Genomic DNA, 24682 nt, shown 5'->3' with positions numbered 1-24682 from the left:
AGCCCGCTGAGTCTGTCAAAGTCATGGCAAAGTCAAGCGAAGCGGTGTTGGTAAACGGCAACCCGGGCAAAAAAATACATCCAGACCTGGAGGTGGGTTTGTTGCCAGGCTGGCGGGGTCAGCAAGTCCACGAGCTGCAGTCAGACTTAATGATCACTGGACCTGGGTGTAGAAGGACGGACTGACCTGCAGCTAACTCACCAGGCCCAAGGCCATCTGCTGCACGCTGATCTCTACGGCCCCTCGCCTCCCTACTGGAGAAACGCAGTCCCAGATATCACCCACAGCAACGCGTCGGTGTGTATGTGCCGTAAGTAATGAGCTCGGACGGCGGATCGAGGGGGGGGAGACGCTGATGTGTAATAGGTCACGTTGTTACTGGCAGCACAAACAGATATGTCTCATCCCGTGAGCATGTGTGTGTGTGTGTGTAAGTGATGAACCTTAGCAGTCTTGTCAGCAGAGGTGGTGGCGAAGAGGCATCCGTCTGGCGAGACGTGACAGGACAGGACGGCTCCCCGGTGAGCCTCGATGTCCTGCAGCTTCTCTCCACTTTCTAGGTCCCACATCTTTTAGTGGGCAAGAGAAAGCGAGAGATTATTTCCTGTATGATTTCATGCAGATGTTAGCTGTATTGTGAGTCTGTGTGAGCGTCACCTTGACGGTGCCATCGAAGGACCAGGACAGCAGTCTTGTGTCAGTGGAGAGCAGAGAGAAGCATCTGACCTGTTCCTTGTGACCCTGCAGGACTTTACACTCGCCAGACTGCCAGCGCCACACCTACAGGCGGCAACAGAGAAATACATTTCCACCGTTACAGTGTTTGACAAGTGTTTTTGATAAGTGACAATGATATCAGCACGTGCCTGTGCAGCGGTCTGCGAGTATGTAATTCCGCAGACTTCCTTGGGTTAATCACCCACAATATTTAGCATCCGAACAGAACCAAAATGCCCGTCTGTAAGGGTTTAGCATGGTCTAAAGATCAGTCTAGTCCGGATATTTTTAGGATTCGTTCTGTTTTTTTTAAGCAACTTTACAGGATGACATATTGGTTTTGCAGCAGCGGGGCTATTGAGGGAAACTTCTGGTATTTCTCAAACCGGTTCTTTTCATAATTGTGACCAGTTTCAGATTTCAGGCTGGGTCATATTTGTGTTTCCCAAATCTTAAAGAGCAGAAGTCAGACTGGATACAATTCTAAGAATAAAATCCAGGTTAAGAAATAATAGAATTTTCCTTCAGATACAAACATTATTCATGAACATTTCAATGACAGGACATAAAAGCAAGGGCAGAAATATTTCCAGTCCTCTCAAAAACGTCCCGGAAAGAAAAGTGAAGAAAAAGAAACTGCCACAAATTAGCAGTGCAGCCTCGTGTGCTGTAGAATGTATGTATAGTAGATCAGAACATTTTGTACTGGTCTTTGTGTCGATTTTTAGATTTCCTGTCTTGCTGATCACGTCCCAGCTTAGATGTGCTCTTGAAAGCATCTGTGGAGTTAAATCTATGGACCCGCACATCTGTCTGCTTGTTTTATGAAAACAAGGGTTCAACTGAGCTCCCAGATGGGGGGCCGGACAGACAGAATCAGCCAGATCATCCCATCAATCATGCCCTTGTGTGCAATGTTGCACCTTTTCTCCCTCTGAATATAATCTGTCATTGGCCCAAAGGTTAGAATCCATCACCAGCCAACATCAGTGTCATTTCATCCCTTTACATTCACTGCGTGTCTGCATTAACATCTAAATACACACTACCATTTCCGAGCGAGCACATGTCAAACAGCATGAATCTGAATAGCTTCTGAATGAGCGGCGGACGGTCCGAGAATAGCGATGGCACAGGCAGCAGCCGCATGAATACGGAACAAGGTGCTGCGTTGACGGAGACGGATGGAAGTGCTGCAGTGGACGGTCTGTCAGCAAAAAGAAAAGATGAAGAAGGAGGAGGAGGAGGAGGAGGAGGAGGAGATGAGAGGAAAGGGGGAAATGAGCAACAGAGCATGAACGGTGGGGGTTGACAGACCATAACGGCCCGAAATACACACACATCCTCACGCACAAACACAGACAGCTGCACACGGGACGGAGATAAAGAGCTATCGAGAGCGGCACAGCCGAAGGCAAAGAGAGGGAAAAACGGAAGGAAAGGAGACAAAAGAGGGGGATGAAGAATGGAGAGGTGAAGAGGCAGACAGAGAAGCTGGTAGAGTGTTACAGGTCGGGGAAAGTGGAAGCACCACCGCGGCCTGAAACACTGAGGGTGAGGGATTCTGCAGAGGAGGCGGTTTTACTCAAGGTGAGGAATGGGGATGTGGGGCAGAAAAATAATCAATAGCAGGGAAGAAAAATGGACGCAGGTTATGACAGGAAGTGAAAGATCATGCCATGAATTAGGCAAGAAAAGATGGTGAGGATGAGAGCGAGAGGGTGATGAATGGGAGGAACAACAGAGATAAACAAAAAGCAGACGGAGAGGAAGGGAGCAACAGGGGGAGGAGAGGAGTTCAGCCTTTACCCTTATGGTGGTGTCCTCGGAAGACGTGATAAGTGTTTGGCCGTTCTGGGTGAACCGGCAGTGCAGCACCGTCTTGGTGTGTCCCAGCAGGGTGGCCAGGAGCTTCCCAGAGGGCACCTCCAACACCTGGAAAGAAGGAAGAAAGAAACACTAGCACCACATGTATCCAAATAATCAACAAGAAGACCGAGAGTTTTCGGCTCCGTGAGGCGTTAATAGGCACAGTGGTGCTAACGCTAATGCTTGCAGGCATTGGGTTATAAATAAAAGTATTGGACAAACTGACATTATGAAAAGATGATGGTGCTTGATAAAAAGTCAGAGGTACACCAAAGTTATTGCAATTCATCCTGAGGTAAACGTGAACGTGTGCGCCACAATTTGAATGGCAATCCATCAAATAGTTTTCAAGATATTTCACTAAAACGCAAAGAAAATGTACATTTTCTGGTGATACTAGAGGAGAAGTCAGGGGACCACAACTAACTGTACAAAACTTCATATTAATCCATCCAATCTTGTGGAGATATTTCAGTATCAAAGTGGTGGGCTGACCAACCGACAAACAGAAAGACAGAGCAATATCGCCAACCATAGAGCCACAGCAGTAGTTTGGCTTGAGTGTAGAGAAAATGGGAATGCCGGTCACTGAAAGCTCTACTGTACCAAGAAATCATACTCTGGGTCTAGACTATTTATGCAAGCCTCAAATGATAGTTATGTTTGCCAAGATACACTCAGTGAGGAAAAGTTCCCCCGGAAAGTTTCCTAAAACAATCCCGACACAAAGTCACATGTTGAGGGAGGAGGGCTGAACTGCTGCTGCTGCTGCTGCTGCTGCTGCTGCTGGCCTGATGGTGATAAGCACATCAAAAAGACAGCGGGTGGAAAAAGTGGGAGCTTTGAGCGGTCAAGACCGCGGAGGGCTGCCGGGGGTCTGACAGCCCTCAAAGCCGGGTTTGAGAGAGATTTCGTGAATGCCCTCTAAAAGGTCAAAGCTCACACTACGACCCAGAGGCTTCAATAAGTCCTTGATAATGAATAAATAAATAAATAGTTTAGGCATGCTAGCGGCGTGGCTCTATGGGGGGTATGGGCGCCAAATGAGGGGAGGAAACTTTATTCAAAATGTACAACTTTTTTTTCATCTTAAAAATACTATTTTATTACTAGTATTTTTAAATATTACAAAAAAAAGTCCACAACAACATAACAATGAAGCCTATTATATATAGGCCCCATTTTCTGGGTTGCCTGCCTGTTTGAGGAATAACCTTTAACATCATTTTGAGAAATATTGTGTGTGATATGCCTTCTGCCTCCCCGTGTGAGTTTTTTGGCTGCGATTCAAGCGGCACCAGCTACAAATCTTGCCTCGGGCACCAAATTGGTCGGGGCCGGCTCTGGCTCAGGTGGTCCACACTGAAACACAGCTGTTGGATGGGTTGTCATGAAATTGGATTTTTGGACATTAATGGTACAGGATGAACTATCATAACTTTAGTTATACCTTCACTGCACTGTGAGCATGTTAGCATTCGCTCAAAACAACGTTGTTCCTCAGTGCAACACGGAGCCAGTAGCAGGGCTGAAGAATCTTAGTCTTGTTAATGTGTTTACTTCTACTAAATATTACGTCAGGACAAATATCTGACATTTCCTTGGAGGAGAATCATATTAAAAACTATATCCATGGATAATGTTTATCGGTTTGTGGCTTTCCGGCAGCCTCCGGATCAGTGGAATATTTACGACGACAATGAAGGTATTCTACTTATCAATAACAAAGAAGGCTAATTAAGGTATTATGAGGTGAAACATGGGAGTAGATTAAAACTGCAATTATAAAATCTTTTGCGGCACTTCCATCAAAGCGTTCCATTTTTCTTATTAACCTCCAGATCGATTTTTCTAGTGAAAGAAATACTCAAATTCAGCTACAGCTGAGTCGGCAACTTTGTATACGCCACAACAATACAAAAACAATCATTTAAATTGATTTAAGAACAGGGAATAAAGCACAGACTCGTGTGAAAATGCTGAGATGAAATAAGTCCACCTGTAGTTTTGAGAGTATAACAGAGAGACCCATAGCGCTTGGGATTTTACCAGCCACTAAAATATTTACATCTCAGAGGAGAGGGTTGAAATGTCTGAGCAGAACAAGCCTCAGGGCACGCCAACCATGTTTGTCAAGCTCCACGTACTGAGACGCAAGTTTCAGAGCCCGAGAGAGAGAGAGCGCTTTGGCCGAGATTTACACATTGGGCTCGAGGATTTATGGGACGGTGCAGTCAGCAAAAAAAATGGCTGAAGGGTGTTTGGTTAAAAACAAACTTTCTGTCCTCGCCTGCACATCTTACATGATATTCTTCACATCAGCAGAACACATCTGGTATGTCAGACTGACACTGACAAGTTGATGAATTGTAACTTATTTCTCCTCTTTTTAAGGGAAAAGGAAAATGATCACTGCAGTGGTCAAAGGCACCAGCGATACGTGCAGCTAACACCGGGGCTCCCTCTGGTGTCTGCTCACGGGCACTACAACAGAAACATCTGCGTGGACTCAACGACGATTAAAAGGGAATTAGGTTGCATCTGAAACTGCTGGAAGTAACTGATAAAGTATCAAAAGTTGATTGATTGCGCAATTAGTTCATTCATTGGACTATAAAATGCAACACAACAATGTTGGTTTAATTTTGACGACTATTCGATTTTTGGATGATTTTCCTAAAATAAATGAAGCTAATGATGCTAATATGGTGCCGGAGACAGCGGTTACAGGAACCATTACTGTCAAATTATAGATTGTTTAATTAACACAGAAAGACATTTTAAATACATTTGTGTGTATTTTCTGTGCATCGAGTATCTCATTATTCTTCAATGCTCTTTTTCATCCCCTCTTAGTTTTAAGAACTCCGATGACTAATCATTTGTTCTTCTTGAAGTCCTCGTGTCTGCTAATCCTTGCCTCTCACATCTCTGGGGCCAGGAGGACAGCTGTAATTAAAGTGATTAACCCGTGTGTTCATTATGACTGCAGGACCTTTCTAATTAATTAGAGTTGCGCTCTGCTGTAGGAGGCGGGCCTGGCCGCAGCAAGGATAACTCAGGGGTTATAGCTTTTAGACAGCATGGGAACTATCTGGGACGTCCACTACAGTTGCAATGTGTGCACAACATGCAACAGAAACATGCACTCGTAGACGAAGAAACACACACCTGCCACAGTGCCGACTAGGACCTCATTCTCTGCCTGCAAACAACAATTTATCACCGAGACAAAGAGCGCTGGAGCGAGGAGAGCATGGGGACAGGCAGAACAAAGGGGGAAGGGAGATAAACAAAACAAAAGAGGGAATAAAAAAAAAAAAAAAAAGGTGGATGACAGAGATGGTGAAATATGAAAGTAGAGAGCAGGAGTGAGGAGTGTCGAGAATACAAATCACAGGTAAAAAAGAGAAAAAAGGGAAGGCAGAACAGCGAGGAGTGGAGTGAGATGAAAGAGGTGCTTTGAGTCGACGCACAGCTGATAGGACAGATAAAAAGGGTGACGGTGCTAATGTCAGATCTGATGACTCAACATGGGCTGTGAACACACAAAAAGACACATCCTCACTCACACGCTCTCATACTTTTTGATAAACATTGACGTTGGTCAATTTTCTGTTGATGAATCGAGTCGTCATTTCAGCATCAGCGCTACAATGAAGTGTCTAAATTTAAAGTTAATTAAACTCGTTTTTTCCTGCCATGTGACACATACAGTATGTACTGTAGGTATGAATGTGTTTTCTACCTGTACGGTGCCATCTTCCTGGCCCAGGGCCACAGCAGAGGGCTGTGTGCTCATACACGTGCACCGGATCCTGGACGGCTTCTCCTCCGACTGGAACAGCACTGATCCCGTCCTGCCATCACGTACCTGACACACACACACACACACACACACACACACACACACACACACACACACACTTGAACTCAAAGAAAACAAGGTTCATCCAGCCCACCGCCTTCTATTCATTCATTCAGTCCCTCTTCATTTTCCCCTCCAGCTCACCTGCAGTCGGTTGCAGTTGTCTGCAGCTGACACTGTGATTCCTTCATCGTTGAAGAGAACGTCAGAGTCTCTTTTCAGGCAGACAGCTGAGGAGGTGTGCACCTTCTTAGTCTCCCATAACTACAAGAAACACAGGATCGGAAACAGGCTTGAGTATAACATGATGTACTAGATTACTTCTTTGTAACTTGCACTCACGCAGAGGCGTTTATCTTTGGTGAGAAAACCTCGGCATCAAATTAGTTTAAATAGTCGGCGATGTTGCTCATCAATGTTGACAGCTTTCACTTGCATCAAAATATCATTTACTTGGATAAAAACATGTTTTTACTGCCTTTCATTCATACAAAATAACGTTTGACAGAATCTTTGCACCAAAAGCAAGAACATAATTCCTGCGCTGAAACTTAACAGCTGGCAAAGAGTCAACTTTTCACAGGCTGTGATTTCACAAGCGGTAATTAGAACAATACTGACAATATCTGTGCAAGAAAAGCCGGTACACTAATAACGCAGAGACAGCACATCACACACACACACCGAGTGAGTCTTACCCTCACAGTCTGGTCGTCAGAGCAGGAGAGCAGCTGTGAGCCGTCAGGAGAGAACTGGACCCGCTGCACCCAACTCAGGTGACCGCTGCAGTCAGCCATCTTCTTATTGGCCTCCAAGTCCCACAGCTGGAAGACACACACATATGGACCACTGTGCACTTATTCACCAATATATTACTATTTTTAGACACCCTCGGCACAGTAAGTAGCAACGCAATGCACAGAACGGGTCAGAAAGAGGAGAAATAATGCATAAAATCACCAAAGTAAAATATTAGATCATAAAAAGGACACTAAATATATAGTGTGATGTGATTGTGTGTATGTAAGTATGTCCTTTACCTCCACAGCGTAGTTTGAGAACGCAATCGCCAGCAGGTTACTGGTAGGACAGGCGTGACAGTATTGCACCGTGCTCAGACGATTCGTCCTGATCTCCATCAACATGTCCGATGTCTCCACGTCAAACACCTGAGAAATTATAACAAGAATAATTAGACCCGTTTACATGAGAGCCCGACCAATACTAGCTTTTTGAGGCCAATATCAATGTTTGAGAGTTTAAACTCTTATTCTTATGAAGAAATATGACATAAAAGAAACTTATTGTCAGTGTTGAGTTTTACTGCCCAATAAAAAGTATTATCTTGAGCAAACCTGCAACATGAAAGTCTTATGTTTACCGTCCTAAATGTCAAAGGAATGAGCTCAGACATCTCTGCTGGGTTGTTTCCCAAAACACAAACAAACGTAGAGGACACAGATGGACTGATTGCAGGACAAGACTGACTGATTTTGGAAAGCTCTGGAGGGGAGCGGGGGCTCAGATTTAAAACCAGGACACACTCTTCAGACTCTCTGGAAGATAACGTGACAAACAGCCTCTCTTTCCTGTCTCCTTTTAATGAAATGAAATCAAGGGCAGGGAGGACGCAGTGAAACCTGTGGTGTTGGACTTTCATCCGTACAGCTGAGGCATGTACGACAAGACGCAGCCACATGCAGACCATTCACACCTTCTTCATCGCGCAGTCGGTGCTTCCCACGCACAGCAAACAGTAGCCTGCAGCTCCACTCATTAAAATATGAATAAACCCTTTCAAAATAAATGCTCACCAGAGCAGCGTTCCTGGCTGCGCATATGATGCGTTTGCCGTCAGCAGTCCAAGTGCTGCACTTGACGAGGACATCTTCATCACTCTCCGCAAACATGTCTCTCACGTTGATCGTCTTCCACTCATTGGCAGACGACACCTGGAACAGCTGCATACATACAGATACGTGGTTAGTCGCCCAAACACCTAGTTAATTAGGAAAAGCTTTACAAGTGTCTCGTTTCATGGTGGTCACCTTAACGGTACCGTCGTTGGAGGACGTGGACACATAGCTGTCATCGGGGGAGAAACAGCAGTGGTTGACCGGCTCAAAGTGGCCAAACATGGTGTTCTGGGAGGATGGTTTGTTGAGGTTCCACAGCTGCAGAAAAAGAGAGAAATACAGGGAGGAAGAGAGAAGTGAAGTCAGACGTGAGAGACCGAGTGATGGCAAAAAGAGGAAGAAACGTAACAGTTTGGTTGTGGCTTGTTGTAACAAAATTAGTGCAGTAACTTCTTTTTTTCGGTATATAGTTAATTTTAGGAGTGAAACCAAATACAGAAATAGGCTGCAAATACAGAGAACACAACACAAATACAGAAACGCTGCCAGAGACGTGTTTGGTTGCATCTTTCTCACTTTGCAGCATTTTCTTTCTTAAATGCTGCGCACGTGTTGACAAATGGCGAAGCGGTTTTCTTCATTTGCACGTGTTTTACAGCTGGATTGCGTTGAGCTCTCAGGGCCGCCGCATATTTTACTCTTTTAGTGCTGCAATAACACTTACTTAGAAGCAAACGTGAAATTCAACTAGCTTTCAAGTTGGGAAAAACAAACGCACTGGCCTACCTTGACATTCAGGAACTTGTCGTTGGAGCAGGTGGCCAGCAGGAGGCGTTTCTTTGTGTTGGTGAACTCACAGTGGTTGACCTGCTCCTCATGCTCCTCCTCAAAGACCCTGAGCAGCATGGCTCTCTCCACGTTCCACACCTGCAGTAAGAGACGCACAGTTTGATAGAAATGCTGGACTTTGTGTGTACTTTTCTTGAGTGCTGCTGTAATCAAGTGGGTCACAGTGGGTGAGTGGATCTGCTGACCTTGACTTTCCTGTCGCTGGAGCAGGTTGCGAGCTGACAGCCGTCGGGGGAGAAGGCACAGCAGAGCACCTCGTCGTCATGGGCCTGGATCTCTGTGAGCTTCTCACCTGAGGTGCTTTTAAACACCTGAGTGTGAAAGCAGTAACAGGTATATTCAGTGAAAGTATTACCCGTTAGGAACATAATATCATCTGGCAATAAAAGTGGATCGCTCTCCATGTTTTGCCGTCATGCTTTGATACCTTCAGTGTCTTGCAGGCTCCACAGGAGGCGATCTTGGCTCCGTCTTGGGAGAAGCAGGCGGAGGAGATGGAGCCCTGGTGGGGGTGGATCACCAGACGGGACAGACTCTCGACGCTGCTCTTATTCCTGTGCAAAAAAACACAAACACACATATCAGTCCACCCTGAGATGCACAGCCTATGATTTCTATAACTTTATAATAAGTTGTAAAACTATTTTTGCACTGGATGAATCAGAGTAAAAAGACCAATTTAATGCATTTATCTCCCTAAATCACTTTGAATCAGATATTCTGTTGCCATTTCCTTCCTAATTTAAGATAAATTGTCATCAATGCTTCACATAATAACTGTGCACGTTTCAATGAAAATGAGTTGTTTTTGTTGCCAATTTGACAGTTCACTGAATTACGCAACAGGAAAATGAAACAAACTGAATCAAATTATCTTTTATCTCAATACAGCTGCAGAACTCTTCTACGTAACAACAAAACAAATTGAAATACATCCATCAATGCACAACAAGGCCTGTGCATCACTTGATTCGGACTTCATTATTGGAACATCCACACATCAGAACAGCACAGAGAAATATTTGCTCGCTTGCTTACAGCCATTCAAAGTAGAGTTTCCCCGTGCTGGCGCGGTCCTGTGCTTGCAGCAGAGCCTGTCGGTAGACTTCGGATGTATGCGGCTGAGACAGAGCCAGCTGCACCACGTCTGGGAAAGGACGCTGCTCCAGCTGGTGGCCGTTGAGAGAGAGAAACTCCTGGAATTGACTCCGCACATCACAGTTCTGAGGGGACAGAAAAATAAGTCAGTTGCATGTTAAATCAGGGCACAACTATTCTTCCCAAGGCACTCCAAGCAGAGGAGTTTAATCTATAAATAATCTATTGATTTTAACACTTTTTAATTGTGAAAATCCCTATTCTAGGTCCAGTCCGGTTTTGTTTTTTACATAACTGCCAGAGTGGCACGGTCTTTCAGAAATCATAATTTTCATCCATGAACGCAACTTTTCAGCTGCAACTGTATTTGATAATACCTGTAACTTGTACAGACAACATACATTTATTAAAAAAATACTGGTGAAATCTCAACACAACGTACACAAAATTAAATTGTTACTGTGGCATAAAAATCATAATTAATTATAATGGTAATTATTCTTGTGACAGTGAAAGATAAACACACAATGTAACCACACTCGCTTTGTGTCATACATAAAGTTTTGTTGTCTGCTGACCTCTTTGTCCAGAATGGGTCCATACTCCACATAGTCATTGATGAGGTAAGCCGGACCCATCAACTGGGCCTTGGTCCTGACCCAGTCCAGAGAAAACAGGAGCGAGTAAAGCTCCTAGTCAGAGAAGGAGACGGAATGAGACATGGTGAGCAAGAAAGAAAAAAACATAAGTAATGTAGATACCAGCTGTGCAATATCAGTATATCTCACATTATACATAATTGATCACACTGATGTTCAGTTGAACTGATTTGCAGCACATCAGGTAAAGCCATATACAGGCGTCCAAAAACATTACAACGCATTTGGTTTAACCGCTAGTTATTAATTTAAATGATGAACAAGTGTGAAATGATGTGTGTGTTACCTGGAAGAGGTTGGCTTTGGCCATGTGGTAGGTCAGAAATCTGATCCAGTAGAGACATTCCTCATCTCCTGAGGTGGGAGGACCATCTCTGTAGTGCTGCTGGTACTGCTGCACCACATTATTGTGGAGGCTCTGAAACACACACATATGAACATATATGTATGTGTGCCCACTGAAACAAAAAAAGATTGAAATCCAACAGTTTGAGCTCTTGCAGGGTTGCATCCAAACTCACCTCGAGCTGGGTGCGATTCTGCTCCACCAGGAAGTCCAGCTGGAGGTCATGGAGGTAGTACAGGTAGGGTTTATTGTTACTGTCCACAAAAAGCAGAGACTTGTTGACAAATTCCTCGAGAATGTCCTCCACCTCCTCCGGCTCCAGGTCCCACAGAACAGACAGCACCTGGAAGGAGGAATAACACTGTAGCCTGTGCATTTTTGGAGTGATGGTCCATTTCCTTGTTTTCATTTCTGTGAAAAAGCATCCTAATAATAAGTCCAAATACTGGAACATAGTGGGTTACATGTTTGCTTTTTCCAATGTAAAACCAAAGAGACACTTTTGTTGGCATGTGTAAGGCCAAAACAACAATGTACCGAATAAAAATCACCAGTTTTGGAAATTAAGAGTGTGAACATTGCTCTTGCTGTGCAGCCAAACCTTTGCAGGGACTTTGATGTCCTTCTGGAGCACAGTGAGGTCCTTGTAGAGTTCTTGATGTTCGTCGGGTAGGACTTCAATGCTCGCTGCCATGGCTTGGTCGAGGGCGTCGTAGTCGTAAGACGATGACTTCCGTATACGCTTGAACTGCTTCTGCTTCAACTGGCGGAGGTAGTAACGCCAACGGTCGGGTTTCTCTTTGAGTAGAGCCCCAATCAGGGACATCACCAGTGGGGAACCTGAGATGGTGGCACGGAGAATCAGAAATGTGTGTGTTAAAGGCACAACATGTGAGCAAAGGCATAGCCCCATGAAACTAGATGGGAACCTGCAAGCTGACGCTGTTAAAGGGTAATTTAGATCTCCGATATTAGTAAATGTTACCGTAAATATTTTAGATGTATACGGCAAATTATATTATCCATATTGTAACCATATCTGGAATATATATTGTGAAAATAATTACGGATTGCATGTAGAGAATGTTTCAGTTTACAGACCTTTGCATTCTCTGACAATACTGCGAGCCTCCTCGGGAAGTCCTTTGACTTTGGTGTTAGTGTACAGAGCAAGGATCTCCAGACCCTTGCTTTCATCCAGACCACTCGCCACTTCCAACTCGTATTTGGCTCCTACAAAATAAAAGGCGGAGATTCCAGTGTTTATAAAAATATGGTTAAATTCATTCAAGTGTGCGTGTGTATGGTGTCCAGAGTAAAAAAAATAGGGCACATACCACTAACAGAGTCAGCAAGGCTTCGGTTTCTGGTGGTCAAAAGTATCCGACAGTGGATATCAAACGCCTTCAGCACTGTGCTGTCCCAGATGTCATCTAGAATCAGCAGAGATCTGAAGCACAAGCAGAAACAGACAAGTAATCAGATATCTTTTTGATATCTTTTACACTTTTTGAACTGTCACATTTTAACTTTTGTATTTAATTTTTTTTTATTTAATTCAACTTAATTTTTTAAGTTAATTCAATTAATTTTTTTAAGTTAATCCAAATGACATTGTTATTTTCATGTTGTTGTTGTAATACCCATGTTGGCCACAAGAGGCTGAAGTGCTCCTCTACCTCATGTTCTAAATACGACTAAAATAATTCACGTTTTTGAAAAGCATTAATATGCACCTAAAAAAAACACGAAGCCGATCATGTTGATCTGAACATAAAGCAACCTTGGATATCTGCGCAGCATGAGGAAGCGCAGACGCTCCTTGGCCTCGTCCAGAGAGTTGGGGGGCCGGTGGAGGGACTGTGATTCAAGGCTCTGCTCCAGACGGAAACACAATGACTGGATCTTCACCAGCAAGTCAGGTTTGTCCAGCTGGCCGATGGACAGCCAGTGGACTCCGCCGGGAAAACAATCTGCAGATGGAGGAAGAGGAGAGGGAGCAAAAAGACATGTAAGAGAGGCAAGAGGTGAGGAGCTACAGAGAACTGACAATCAAGCAAACATGTTGGAGATTGTAACATTATTGATGAATGCAAACCAGCCCAGTTACTACACTTTTTTTTAATGCTTTTTCATTGCAGCTAGCGTTAGGTAGAGTCAGCCAGTCAAAGGTTATTCACCTTCGATGATTCCATGGTGTCTGACAGCCTCGGCAGCCAGGACGGATTTGCCCGAGCCAGCCATGCCGAAGATGGTGACCCAGCCAGGCTCCTTCTGCAGCCGGTAGAGTTTCTCCCTGATGCGGTTCAAGAGCTCCGGTCTGCTGACGAACACCACGGGCCTCTGCGGTACGCCGCCTTCACTGAGCACCGTCTGGACTGTCAAGACCAACAGGAGAGGGATCGACAGAAAGGATTAAATCAAAAGCATGAAGACAATGAAGGCAGATAAATTCAATAAGTGTTGAAGTTGTCAACCTTCCACGTGCACAAAATCACAATGAAAAGTCAGAATTAGTAGCCAAACGTGTCTAACCAAAGTAGCACATGCAACCCAAAACCGCTGCACAAGAAATGATTTTCTCCAACACTCAAAGACGCACCGACAGCACAAATCTCTCCACGCTACAGACACCCACCGCTCCCCCTTCTCACCATAAGGTGTGCTGCAATCAGAGGAGCGCATATGTGCCTCGGGTAACGGGCGGGGCAGGCCATGATGAAGGAGATTGGCCAAATCATTGTATGCCTCCTTGATCATTGCATTGTAGAAGGAGATGTAGGCACGGTTGTCCTTCCTGAGCAGCAGCTCCAGCAGCGCCACAGCCTGATCCTTCCTGGTGAGCTGGAGAGAGAGAGAGATATTAGACATGAAACATACACTTCATAATATGCACTTTAAATGCTGCTATGTTGAAGATTCTCTTTTGAGCTGGTGGAAACATGCATGATTTTTTTAAGACAGAGCAAGTTTTGTATGTATGTATGGCATACGTAGGCATATGTATGTTTTTTAACAGTGTGTACAGTACAACAATGTATATAAATATCTGAAATGACTGAAAGGTTAAAGTCATATAAGCTAGTGATAGTCATAGACAATAAATACACACAGTTATAATCAGGAGTAGGAGGTGCAAAGGTCAGAGCCACATAACCAAGACAGTAGATTAAATATCCGTATGAAATAAAGTTGAGGATTTATTTATTTACACAATCAAACAATTTAGGTCAGTTTTGAAAGGAAGCGGGGGAAAATAGCAGCAACACACAAGAAAATAAATAACATTGGCTCAAAGTTATGAATAATTTCTCCTTCACCGTCCCACCTTAAGCAGAGGCTCACCTGTGTCCTGATCCTCTCCTCCTCGTCCACAGTCAGCACACCGTCACTGACCATGTGGTCCATCAGGTAGGAGGGCATGATGTCCTGCTCCAGTCTGTGCCGAGAGCGCAGCAGACAGCTCCGCGCCCCTTCCTCCAACGCCATCGCTGCACAGCACGCCGATCATGCAGGATCCTATCGCACTGCGAATCATTGAGGGGATTACATGGAAACTGGATGAACTGCAGTGCTTTACACTACATAGCAAAAAGGTATGTGGACACCCAAACACTACAGCCATTTTCTCCCATTTAACCACAAGAGCATTAATGAGTTCTGCTACTATACGCCTCTGTCTTTTTATTGAGTTCAAGTTCATCTACACCACACTGGGAAACGCATTGCTTTACACACCCCACTTTACTGACATGCCAAGGCAGGAGAGGGAGTTCCCCAAATTGTTGCCACACATCTACAATATACCGTCGTAGTTATTTCCCTAACTTTGGGCGTCAACATGTAGGCTTCAGACCTTGGTTGCATGTCTCTAATCTCAAATAAAAGGCAAAGATTTCCCTCCAAATGCTTAAAATAGACATACTGGGGAGCTGTAACTGTACTGATAATGAAAACAATTGTTAGTTGCTGACCTACATGACAAACATGCCCCAAAATAATCAAACGTGTGAACACGCTTCTATTTAATGTACTTACACACAATCAAAAAGAGGAACCAGAAGATCCTAAAAGTGAAACTACAAGAGCTAATCAGCTGTTCACAGCTCTACAACACAGAAGTGACATTTAATCCATGATATTTTGTTCTAAAGTAAGAAGGTCAAAGTTAAGACCTGGTTAATATAACTTTTATCTGACTTTTTCTCCTGAACGGGATCAATGAAATGGTGAGTGAGCAGCTACTTTTACACAGATCTGCAGGGCCAGCCACTCAGTGTGAAACTGAATACACATACTGAGAGTCAGGGCTTAACTGGACTCTTAGTTACTTCATCGCGATCTATATCTTATGATTCACCTGCTGTAGGTAGGTGACCTACATTCGGCTGACACACTTTGCTCATTTCAATACCTGTCTCGACAAGTTCACTTCTCTCACTCTGACTTGCTGGTAAGTGAGACAAAGAAAGTAACAACCAGTAGATACTTACGAATATCTTCTTTTCTTTCCCGTGGAAGGTGAATGTTGATCTGTGTATAGTTGTACGTTTTTAAAAAATCCAGTGTATGAAAAAGCTATTTATTTTTCTGTGAACGTTGTTCTACACGCCCAATTTCGAAAGAAGAGAGCTTCCGGGTTCACAACAAAAACAACTACGCCGGTGTGAAGCAGCCAATTGCGTGGCGAGGTTTGAACCATGTGACATGTGAGGTCATACGTTTCACGGATTTGTAACTAGGCAAACTGATGCTGCTTTCAGGGACTCTTCGTCTGCTCGTTAATAAGCGCGTTTGCTCATTATTAAGCGTTTTTTTAAGCTTTTACTCAGTTGTAACTAGTTTAACCAAAGGTCTTTGCTTACAGTATAATATTTATATCTAGGTTTGTGACACACTCTCAATGCTTTTCATTTCACATTGTTTGGTAATCCAAAAAGTGTCCATATTTGTTTGTAACTCCTGTATTGCAAGGTTTTGGGACTACATTTGAAGGGAACATTACTGCCCGGTGACAGCAAGAGATGAGAGCATGCTGTTTATTCCGCAGTACAATGATGCACTGATAATGCAATTATATGTAGCCATAAATAGATTAACTAATCCCTCCGTTTATTTTACGTAAGATTTTACATTTAATGCAGTCTCTGAAACATGTAATGTTTTATGATAATAAGAAAGGTTTGTCTTCCATGCATTATTATAACCAATTATGTGGTGATCTGTCATGTTTATGATTTAAACATGCTGTCTACATTTTCTCTGTTTGTTTCTCCATCTCCCTGATGTTTATTTTAGTCTGTGATTTGTCTTTCTTAGCAATATGTGAAGTCTAGGATGTCTGATGTCTGTACCATTTACTGAATAAATAAATAGATTAACTGTGCAATGCTGTGAATAAATCAGCTTGTTGTTGGACCTGCAAAACACTAGTAAGTAGTCTATGAATCAAAATTCCACCACTGTATCTCCATTTAGTGATATCAGTGCCCTGAAATTAATTTGGCCCATATGTTATCAGTAAGGAGATAACTCCTAAATTTATTTTTCCAGGTTGTTGATCATAACTTCCCTCCTAACATCAACAGCAGCGTCTAATCAGGGATGTTTTTCATGGCAAAATCATTCGTCATCCAAAATTTTGAATGTTTGATTGACATGTTAAGTATTATAGTTTATTAATGTTATATACATCTACATATACCTCCCTTTTTATTTCTATACATTTAATAATTAAATCGCCTTAGAACCAGCAATAGACAACTATTGAGGTTAAGGTCTTTTTAAAACACATTAAATCAAAATTCATGAAAAAAGACCATTCACATTAACATGCCTACATTGTTATTATATGACTTTTAAGATGAAGTTGAAACATATGGCGGTTTTTCAAGAACATCAATTTTCTTTTTAAAGTTTTATTATATTAACTGTGGTACAGAAGAAACAAGAACAACAACTTACCACATTTTATGTAAAGTGATTTCTTTGTGCAAAGAATCACTTTGAGTTCAGCACCTTTCATTTTCCCACAGGTTCTAATAGCCAACACAGCAATACTGTAACAACTACAGTACCTCATCATGTAACAAACATAGCAACTAAATCAATAAAACAAGTATTCCACTGGCAGAAAATAAGTAAAAGTATAGAACACACAACATGTGCTACTCATGCAGACTTTTTTTTCTTCTTTTTTTTTTTTTAGTTAAAATCCCAGTTTTTTTATGTCTACTTCTATTTTAGCTGTAAAATAGAATCAGAGGATTAAAAAAAGAATACTGAACGTTAAATTGTCTGGATGATAAAGAAGTTAAAGGGAGAACAATCAAAAAGAGTCCATGGGGAAACTTGTGTTATATGCAGTTATATAGTTACCTTAGGATTTAGCCGTGATAAATATTTTTCTGATACATAAGGAATCTCATGTGCTACTTTTCTAAATATACACACGTCTTCCTCTTTACTTTATAAACTTTACTTTGGACATACTACGGTTTTGATCTTTTCCCCCTCTACAATAACAGGAGTCTGACAACAGACACATTTACCATGTAGGGATCTCTATTAGGTTCAGAAATGGATCGCTGTAACACTGGTGTTTTAGGTTTGAAGCTGTAAGTATTCACAGGAAAGCATATTTTCGAGCATTTATCGCTAAGGATGCAGGGGACATTAAATGTCTACTGCATGGCGCCTACACTGCAGTGCCTTCACTGCTAAATGTAGTGAGAAAAACTACATTTGCAATACGATGAAGGTAACTCCAACTACTGGAGTACACTGGCTTGAGCGGAGCAGTTGCACTGCCTAGCTATTGTAGTAGCCTCTTAGCTTTAGCTATGTCTAGCAGCAAAAAGACTCCTTAGACTGCACAAGCAAAAGTTTGGTTTTAATTGGAGGCGACGGAGTCCTGGGCGGTGTCCTGCGGAGGGTTTGCTGCTGGTGGACTGCTACTGAACATCAGCTTCCTGATGATATCCGCGTAGAAAGGTCCATAGACAGACTTGTTGTAGTTAACCAGGGAGATGAACTGTGCTCCCATCAATGCTAGTTCAGGCTTGATAGCAGTCAAGCCAGCTGGCACCTGTTCAAGTTTGATCTTGGGTTTAGGATCCCAGATGAGGACTGTAAAGAACCGCTGCACCCGATCCTCTGCACAGAGACAAAATGAAGAAGAGGAAGGTTAGAAAAGGCCAAACAAATCTTCATGGTCGAGTAAAAACTCTGTCTTACCAACGAGAGTGCGGATGGGATTGTCCTTCTGAGTGATGCTGCAGATCTGGCCTGTGAGGGTGGCCTGCAGCGCCGGGCTCAGGGACGGGTAGCTCCTCTCTGTTAAAGACTTGTTGAGCTCACAGCAGATCTGAGCACTGACGCTCCGTAGTGCCTCTTCTAGGTTAAAGTCCCTACAGATAGGAAGAGAGGAGAGTTTGGGTTTGAGCTCCCGTTTCATGTAAATGATCAGACGTATGTTTGTATAAAGACTGTGTATTTAAAGAGATAGTTCTGGTGTTTTGAAGTGGGGTTGTATGAGGTATCAGTAGTCCTTGTATTACCTACAGAATATATCTTCACCGCTTCTTCTTGCAGTCAGTCAGCCCTGAATTTATCTAGGCTCTCTTCAAGCCACCAGACCGCCAATAGCAGTACAGATAAGTTTGAGTTCAGTTACCAGTTGGAAAATATTCTAAATTTAGGATACACTGACATTGTTTTTTTTTTTTAGGTGCCTAAAATACATGTAGCTGCAGCCCCCGTCCACAGCAGTAGGCTTCAATGCTTTGCTACCATGCTGGTACTCCTGCAGGTTTCTCCAAACTGTGGGTGTGCTGACCGCCATCTACTTTAGTTAATACACCGACTATGGATAAGTACCTCGTACAACCCCATGTCAAAACACCCGGACTATCCTTTTAAGATGGATACAAAAAAAAAGGAACTGACTTGGTGTGCATCCCATCCAGCAGCACACTAATCATCCTCTTCAGGCGGTCAGACAAGGAGGGCAGACCCTGGATAGCCCCTCCAATGGTACTGTAGATAATGAGCAGCACCTCGTTTACCGCCTCACACTGCTGGAGCTGCCATTGAATCTCCCGCAGACGTGTCTCATCAGTCATCCAGGTCTGCAGAAGAAGAGATTTAGGGATAGTTTCACATTTTGGGAAAAGCTGCCGATTTGTCTTCTGGGAAAACAGCTAGCCTGGCTCTGTCCAAAATTTAGAGAGACACACTCACCTCAGGCAGTGGGCTCTTATCGTAGTCCCATGTAAGGATGCGGAGGAAGGCAACGTTGAGGACCTGAAAGGGCCCGGGCACCAGTCGCTTTCCCTTTCCCTGACCATCAGTCTGTTCTTTGGTGATGGGGGTCGACAGCTCATCAAGTGCTGACTTGATCCACGAGGTGGTGTGCTCCAAAGCACCTGAAGAAGTTTGTCACAGTAATACCGATTGAGGAGTTTGTTCTGAATACTATTTTTGACAAGAATACAGACTTTGGTACTACCTGGCTACAGAAACGATAAAACACACGGTATTAAAAGCTGTAGAGAAAACTCGGTCCGTGTTCACTCACTGGGTGTTTTGTCCAGGATGCTCTGAAACGTTGCCCTCTCGTATTCAACACCCTGCCTGTGCAGCACAGGCCTCAGGTTATCGATTGTAAAGTTGACTACGTCAGCCTTCATCAGGTCCAGCACACGGAAGATCTCCCTGGGGTGTAAAAAAAAAAAAAAGAGCCACCGTGATTGACTTGCTTCTTATAAATTAGCCTAATAATTTAACTCACAAAGATTATTCTCTCAGATGACAAAATCAAATCAAATGTTTTTTAAAGGCTTTAAATCCCATGTGTTTACGTACCTGAACAGTGACACTGTGTTATCTGGGCTTTCGCGGAGCTTCTGGATATCCTCATCCCTAACCGGTGCACACAATTTGCCCATGGTGGTGATAATGTAAGAGGCGAGCCCCTGGATGTCTACAGCTTCGTTGTCGGCCTGCTGGCGAATCAGGTCCATGTTCAGCACCTCCATGATCTGGGTCCGCATCCGATTGGTGCCCGGATTAAGGAAGGACAATAAAACCTGTCCAAATAGGACGATACTACGCTTAAACGATATTAAGTACTATTTATAACTCAATTAATCAGTGATGTTGCTGAATTTGTTACTGATTTTCTACCAGTCACGAAGGAGGTGATGGAGATAAAGAGAAGCAGATACAAAAAGGGCCTTGAAAATGTGAGCAATTAAGTAATTTCTGCAGATCTGGTGAAGCTGTGAACATCACAGTGTGCGTGCTGACCTCTCTGATCTCCTCCAATAATCTGATGGCTTGCCCATACTCAGGCGGGTCGTCGTTCAGCTCGGACTCCAGGATGTCCCAGAAGGCCTTGTGGACATTATCTCTAACTATCTTCCATAAACTAAAAAAAAAAAAAGAAATGTCGATTTAGTTTAGCCGAGTATATAATCTGGCAGGAAAAATGTCGATTTATGAAATGGGCTTTGGTAGGGACAGTGCACAAAGTACTAAACAACTGACGTCATCTAAAGAGTAATACAAAAATAAATCACTACTTTTGTTGCATTGTTGCCAGTATCGTATCTGCTACTGTCCCTGTGTTCACTCTTCCACTAAAGACATCACTTTCTTTACCTTTCCCCTCATCTCTTTCTGTCTCCGTCCTCTCTCTTGTGTTGTGCTTAAGATAAACAGAGACAGACGGTGACGTGTGCTGCGCCCATCTTTTCTCTTTACTGTCTAATTAAATCCAGATTCACATACATTACATATATTTGATCAAAAGGTTGTGTCGCTATATAATTTCTATGAAGAAAAAACTATCAACATGATGTATTTTGAGTCATTTCACCTCTTGTCTTTAACTGAAGTCATTGGAACGACATTTACTTTGAAGTAGCTAAATAACCTTAACAGGAAGTGTGTGTATCTATACCTTACCTGACAAACTAATGTTTATTCTCACTGATAATCCACAAAACATGATCGGGGTGTGAAAGATGTTTTTCACAGTATACCTGTCCTGAGGTAGGCGGTCTGGTTCCAGGTGGAAGTTGCGGTTCACAATGATCTCGTGGGCAATGCTGAGATTGGACAGGTCTCTGGAGGACTCCATGACTTCATCCAGTTTTATGGTTTTGGGTGGGCTCGCTGTGGGAACCAAATATTGAACAAGCTTTGAAAATAGATGAATGAACACCGGCTAGTAGGCAATCATGGACACAAAAACAGTAAGTCAGATGTTGTCTTGAGAAAAATGGTGAGGTGGCAAACTCACAGGAGGGCGTGCAATGTTTGCTGGAGCAGTCGCTGGTGAAGCTCTCCCGGGAACAGTCCAGGTCGCTGGTCGACGTCATGCTGTCACAGCGCTCCGAGGACGACTCCACGTCACTGCCTTGTTCCTCACCGCTGGACGTGGAGCCAGGTCGCTCGTCATTCAGAGGCATCTTGGGTTATAGCTGCACATGAGACGGTGGTTACGACCCATAGCTTGTTGGCTGTGACTTCAGCAGAGGGAAACAGGAGTTCTCTTTCTGAACCCGTTAAAGGGGATCTTACTACCGGGGACAGGTTTACAATTGAAGAGGAAAGTTTGTCCTTCCTCTTTAATTTGGATGTTCTTCTTTGTAGTTCCGCTGTGTTAGTCACTCCTGTTTGAGTAGCTAAACTACAGTGCCCAGCTGTTTTAGGGAATTACTGAAACTACATATTCACAATCTGATCATTTTCAAAATGTACATCTTCAGTGGGGAAAAAACTGTCTTGAGAGTATGTTAGAAAGTAATGAGAGACAGACTAATGCATTGTTGGTTTTGGTCTTTTTCATGGGATTTACTGACAAACTATCAGATGCTATATTCTTAAGAATGTCCAATAAGAGTTTACTGAGAAGAATATTAAACTCAGCTGATGGTGCATTAAGTCATTCTTTGGAGAAACATTTTCAGTGTGTGTTATCCAAAGTCAGGACACAAACAGAAGAACCCATGTCCTCAACTAGGTTTGAACAAAAGCTTATTGAGAAGCCCTCTGTTGTCACATGTTGCTCTGGAGACCCACCTTATCTCGGATATGGATCTCCAAGGCAACATGGGACAACAAAGGGCTTCTCAAATCGCCAAAACGATCCTGTTACACCAGTCCCTGTTTTGTCTGTCTTTCAAACAAACAAATATAAAGACATTAACATAAGAAAGACAGGTAAAAAAATACAAGCTAAATCCAAACTCCTCTGCCTTTCTAATATCATCTGCGCTGGCAGGGTGACCCCTTTGGGTGTTCCTTCCTGTCCCCGGCCTCAGTTATCTGCTGCCAAAAATGAATGCACGCTCCCTCGCTGCTCATTTGGTTTAAAGATAGCTCAAGGGGTGAGGGTGGGTGTGTGACTTCCATGTACCCCCTGCTGTGTCCACAGCTCATTCATTACATCATCATCTGCTCGACTTGACAGCTAGGTCACAGCAACGCAGCAGGCCAATTTTTCTAGAGATTATCTAGAGCGATGGGAGCAATGCAGTACGGATTAGATCTACTCTGTCATCTGCTGCTTCATTATAAGAAATCCTCTTAAAAGCAGTCTGAATGCTGGGTAAAATAAAATGCAGTATGCAATAACATAAAATTTGAATAAACAGTTGAAATAGTCAGTTCATTGTAGACTGTACGATCCAGCATTGGAATGCAATGTGCTGGTAATACATCTGTCAATATCCATATAACTTGCCCAGGTGTTTTGGATGAATGCAATATGGAATCCAAATAGGCAACATATTGTTACAGTAACCTGTGCAGAAACAAAGACAGTCCTCTGGGATCCAGATTTGTCTGCAGTGTAATGTAAACAAAGCACTGGATCAGGGAGGCGGGGCTAACTGCACGGGGTCTCTCGTTATTGGCTGCAGCTCCCTGTCGCTCACCCCCACATGGAAAATCCTTGGTTGTGTTGCTTTGCAAGTGGATAAAAAAAAAGAAGAAAGAAATATCCACACACGCGTAAGAAGTGGGTACACGTGATCTGAGCAGCAGACCATAACAACAACTTCGTGCACATTTAATACACTATGCCATATTCAGTCTTTGTTTTTAGTAAACATGACCGTTGGCGTGTACGTGCCCACGTTTCCGCTCCACCACGAAGCCAAACTCAAAGCCAAAAATTAACGTAAAGTTACTAACAAAACCAGCCGAGTGAGTCACAATTTCAATTTGAGTAAAAATGAGCTCCCTTTACCTCATTCAAGTGTCCGGAAAAGGAGATAGATACTCTAAAGTGAAGATCCGTCGTCGTTGTGTAATGCTCGTCTCTCTGTGTTAAAGGTCTTCGGTTACCCCAGCTGGCTCTGAGGACAAATGGGCGAAACCATTTCTTACATAGGGTCCATCAACGGCCAAGCAAAGGCGAACAGGAGGTTTGCGATTCAAGATTCAAGTGTTTTGATTAAAAATGCAAGTTTTAAACTGGCATACGTATAACTAAAGGCACACGTCCAACTTGATACGATATTCTACATTGTGTCGCCCTTGGTGGAAATGGTACGCTCCACTCTGTTTCACGTGGGACGACTGTGTTTACGGATGTGACGTCAGTGTGTTTACAGCAGTGTAGGCCTACTGTACATGTATGTACGTCTGAAAGACACTAGGGGGGGACTCACCCCTTATTTGAAGGTCTGTCATTGCCACATCAGTTTTTAAAAGAAAATTCGAGTCCTGAGTTACACAGCACATTATAAAGACCATAACTTAATAATAATAATAATAATAATAATACATTTTATTTATATAGCGCTTTTCATGAAACTCAAAGACACTTTACATTAAAATCATCATATATAAAAGCAATACACTAAAAACATAAAATACACAACAGTGGTCACACATTAAAAGCAGTTTTGAACAGGTGGGTTTTGATCTGTGATTTGAATATGGAAAGTTCAGTGCAGTCTCGGATGTGTTTGGGGAGAGAGTTCCAGAGGGAGGGGGCTTCACCCAATTATAAAGACATATAGATAATTTCTCTAACGTATCATAACAATTTATATTATATCTGAGTTTCTTAAAAATCAATAACACGCTAAAGCATGACTTTGTGAGCTCTAAGAGAAGTGGCAGCACTGTAGAAGAATATCTGCAATCTTGATAGGCTACTAAGTGTAAGACAAAAGAAAGATTTTTACAATGATTATTGAAGCCATGTCAAGTGTTTATTTTTCAAAACACAAATCATCTCTCCTCTTTTCCTTGGTGGTTGTAATTGTGTGCTTATGTTTCTGTCTTTGGGTGGAGCGTCGTTTTCCCACGTGGTTACGACACTTACAGTATGTGAGGTCCAACCCCTGGCACAACAATGTCCGGGACAACATGGATTTGGATTATTTTGCTAAGAACAAGA

General features: G+C 43.0%; 2 protein-coding genes across 5 annotated transcripts in view; both read right to left on the bottom strand.

Moving 5' to 3' along the window:
- The window catches only part of apaf1 (apoptotic peptidase activating factor 1), a 34089-nt gene extending 18176 nt beyond the window's left edge, over positions 1-15913 (bottom strand). For 3 of the 4 annotated variants that reach the window (XR_012959315.1, XM_076111441.1, XM_076111442.1), the window contains exons 1-24: positions 15756-15913; positions 14608-14789; positions 13917-14106; positions 13443-13640; positions 13046-13235; positions 12600-12712; positions 12364-12495; positions 11864-12102; positions 11438-11605; positions 11203-11334; positions 10836-10949; positions 10198-10382; positions 9587-9713; positions 9345-9470; positions 9097-9237; positions 8503-8628; positions 8269-8415; positions 7495-7623; positions 7153-7278; positions 6599-6718; positions 6335-6460; positions 2527-2652; positions 658-780; positions 444-569 (exon numbers count right to left, since the gene is read on the bottom strand). Coding sequence is in view for 3 of the 4 variants with exons in the window: in XM_076111441.1 (XP_075967556.1) it covers positions 444-569; positions 658-780; positions 2527-2652; positions 6335-6460; positions 6599-6718; positions 7153-7278; positions 7495-7623; positions 8269-8415; positions 8503-8628; positions 9097-9237; positions 9345-9470; positions 9587-9713; positions 10198-10382; positions 10836-10949; positions 11203-11334; positions 11438-11605; positions 11864-12102; positions 12364-12495; positions 12600-12712; positions 13046-13235; positions 13443-13640; positions 13917-14106; positions 14608-14751 (3348 nt within the window). In the remaining variant the exon portion in view is untranslated. Of the gene's footprint in view, positions 1-443; positions 570-657; positions 781-1766; positions 1925-2526; positions 2653-6334; positions 6461-6598; positions 6719-7152; positions 7279-7494; positions 7624-8268; positions 8416-8502; positions 8629-9096; positions 9238-9344; positions 9471-9586; positions 9714-10197; positions 10383-10835; positions 10950-11202; positions 11335-11437; positions 11606-11863; positions 12103-12363; positions 12496-12599; positions 12713-13045; positions 13236-13442; positions 13641-13916; positions 14107-14607; positions 14790-15755 lie in introns of those variants that run through there. The other variant, XM_076111443.1, reaches the window with a different exon arrangement.
- Positions 15914-17529: 1616 nt separating this feature from the next.
- tcp11l2 (t-complex 11, testis-specific-like 2) lies at positions 17530-23679 on the bottom strand. Its single transcript, XM_076111454.1, has 10 exons — positions 23522-23679; positions 21569-21749; positions 21309-21441; positions 20572-20692; positions 20128-20351; positions 19841-19977; positions 19504-19688; positions 19210-19391; positions 18499-18671; positions 17530-18417 (listed from the first exon to the last, which is right to left on the bottom strand). Exons 2-10 carry the CDS (start codon positions 21735-21737, stop codon positions 18155-18157), a joined length of 1587 nt encoding a protein of 528 aa, XP_075967569.1. The 5' UTR covers positions 21738-21749; positions 23522-23679; the 3' UTR covers positions 17530-18154.
- Positions 23680-24682: the final 1003 nt, after the last annotated feature.

The sequence above is a fragment of the Anarhichas minor genome, unplaced genomic scaffold (assembly GCF_050575085.1).
Source record: "Anarhichas minor isolate MPS153535 unplaced genomic scaffold, ASM5057508v1 ptg000045l, whole genome shotgun sequence".
NCBI lineage: Eukaryota > Metazoa > Chordata > Actinopteri > Perciformes > Anarhichadidae > Anarhichas > Anarhichas minor.
The sequence above is the reverse complement of the archived record's forward strand: the minus strand, read 5'-3'. Positions and strand labels throughout refer to the sequence as shown.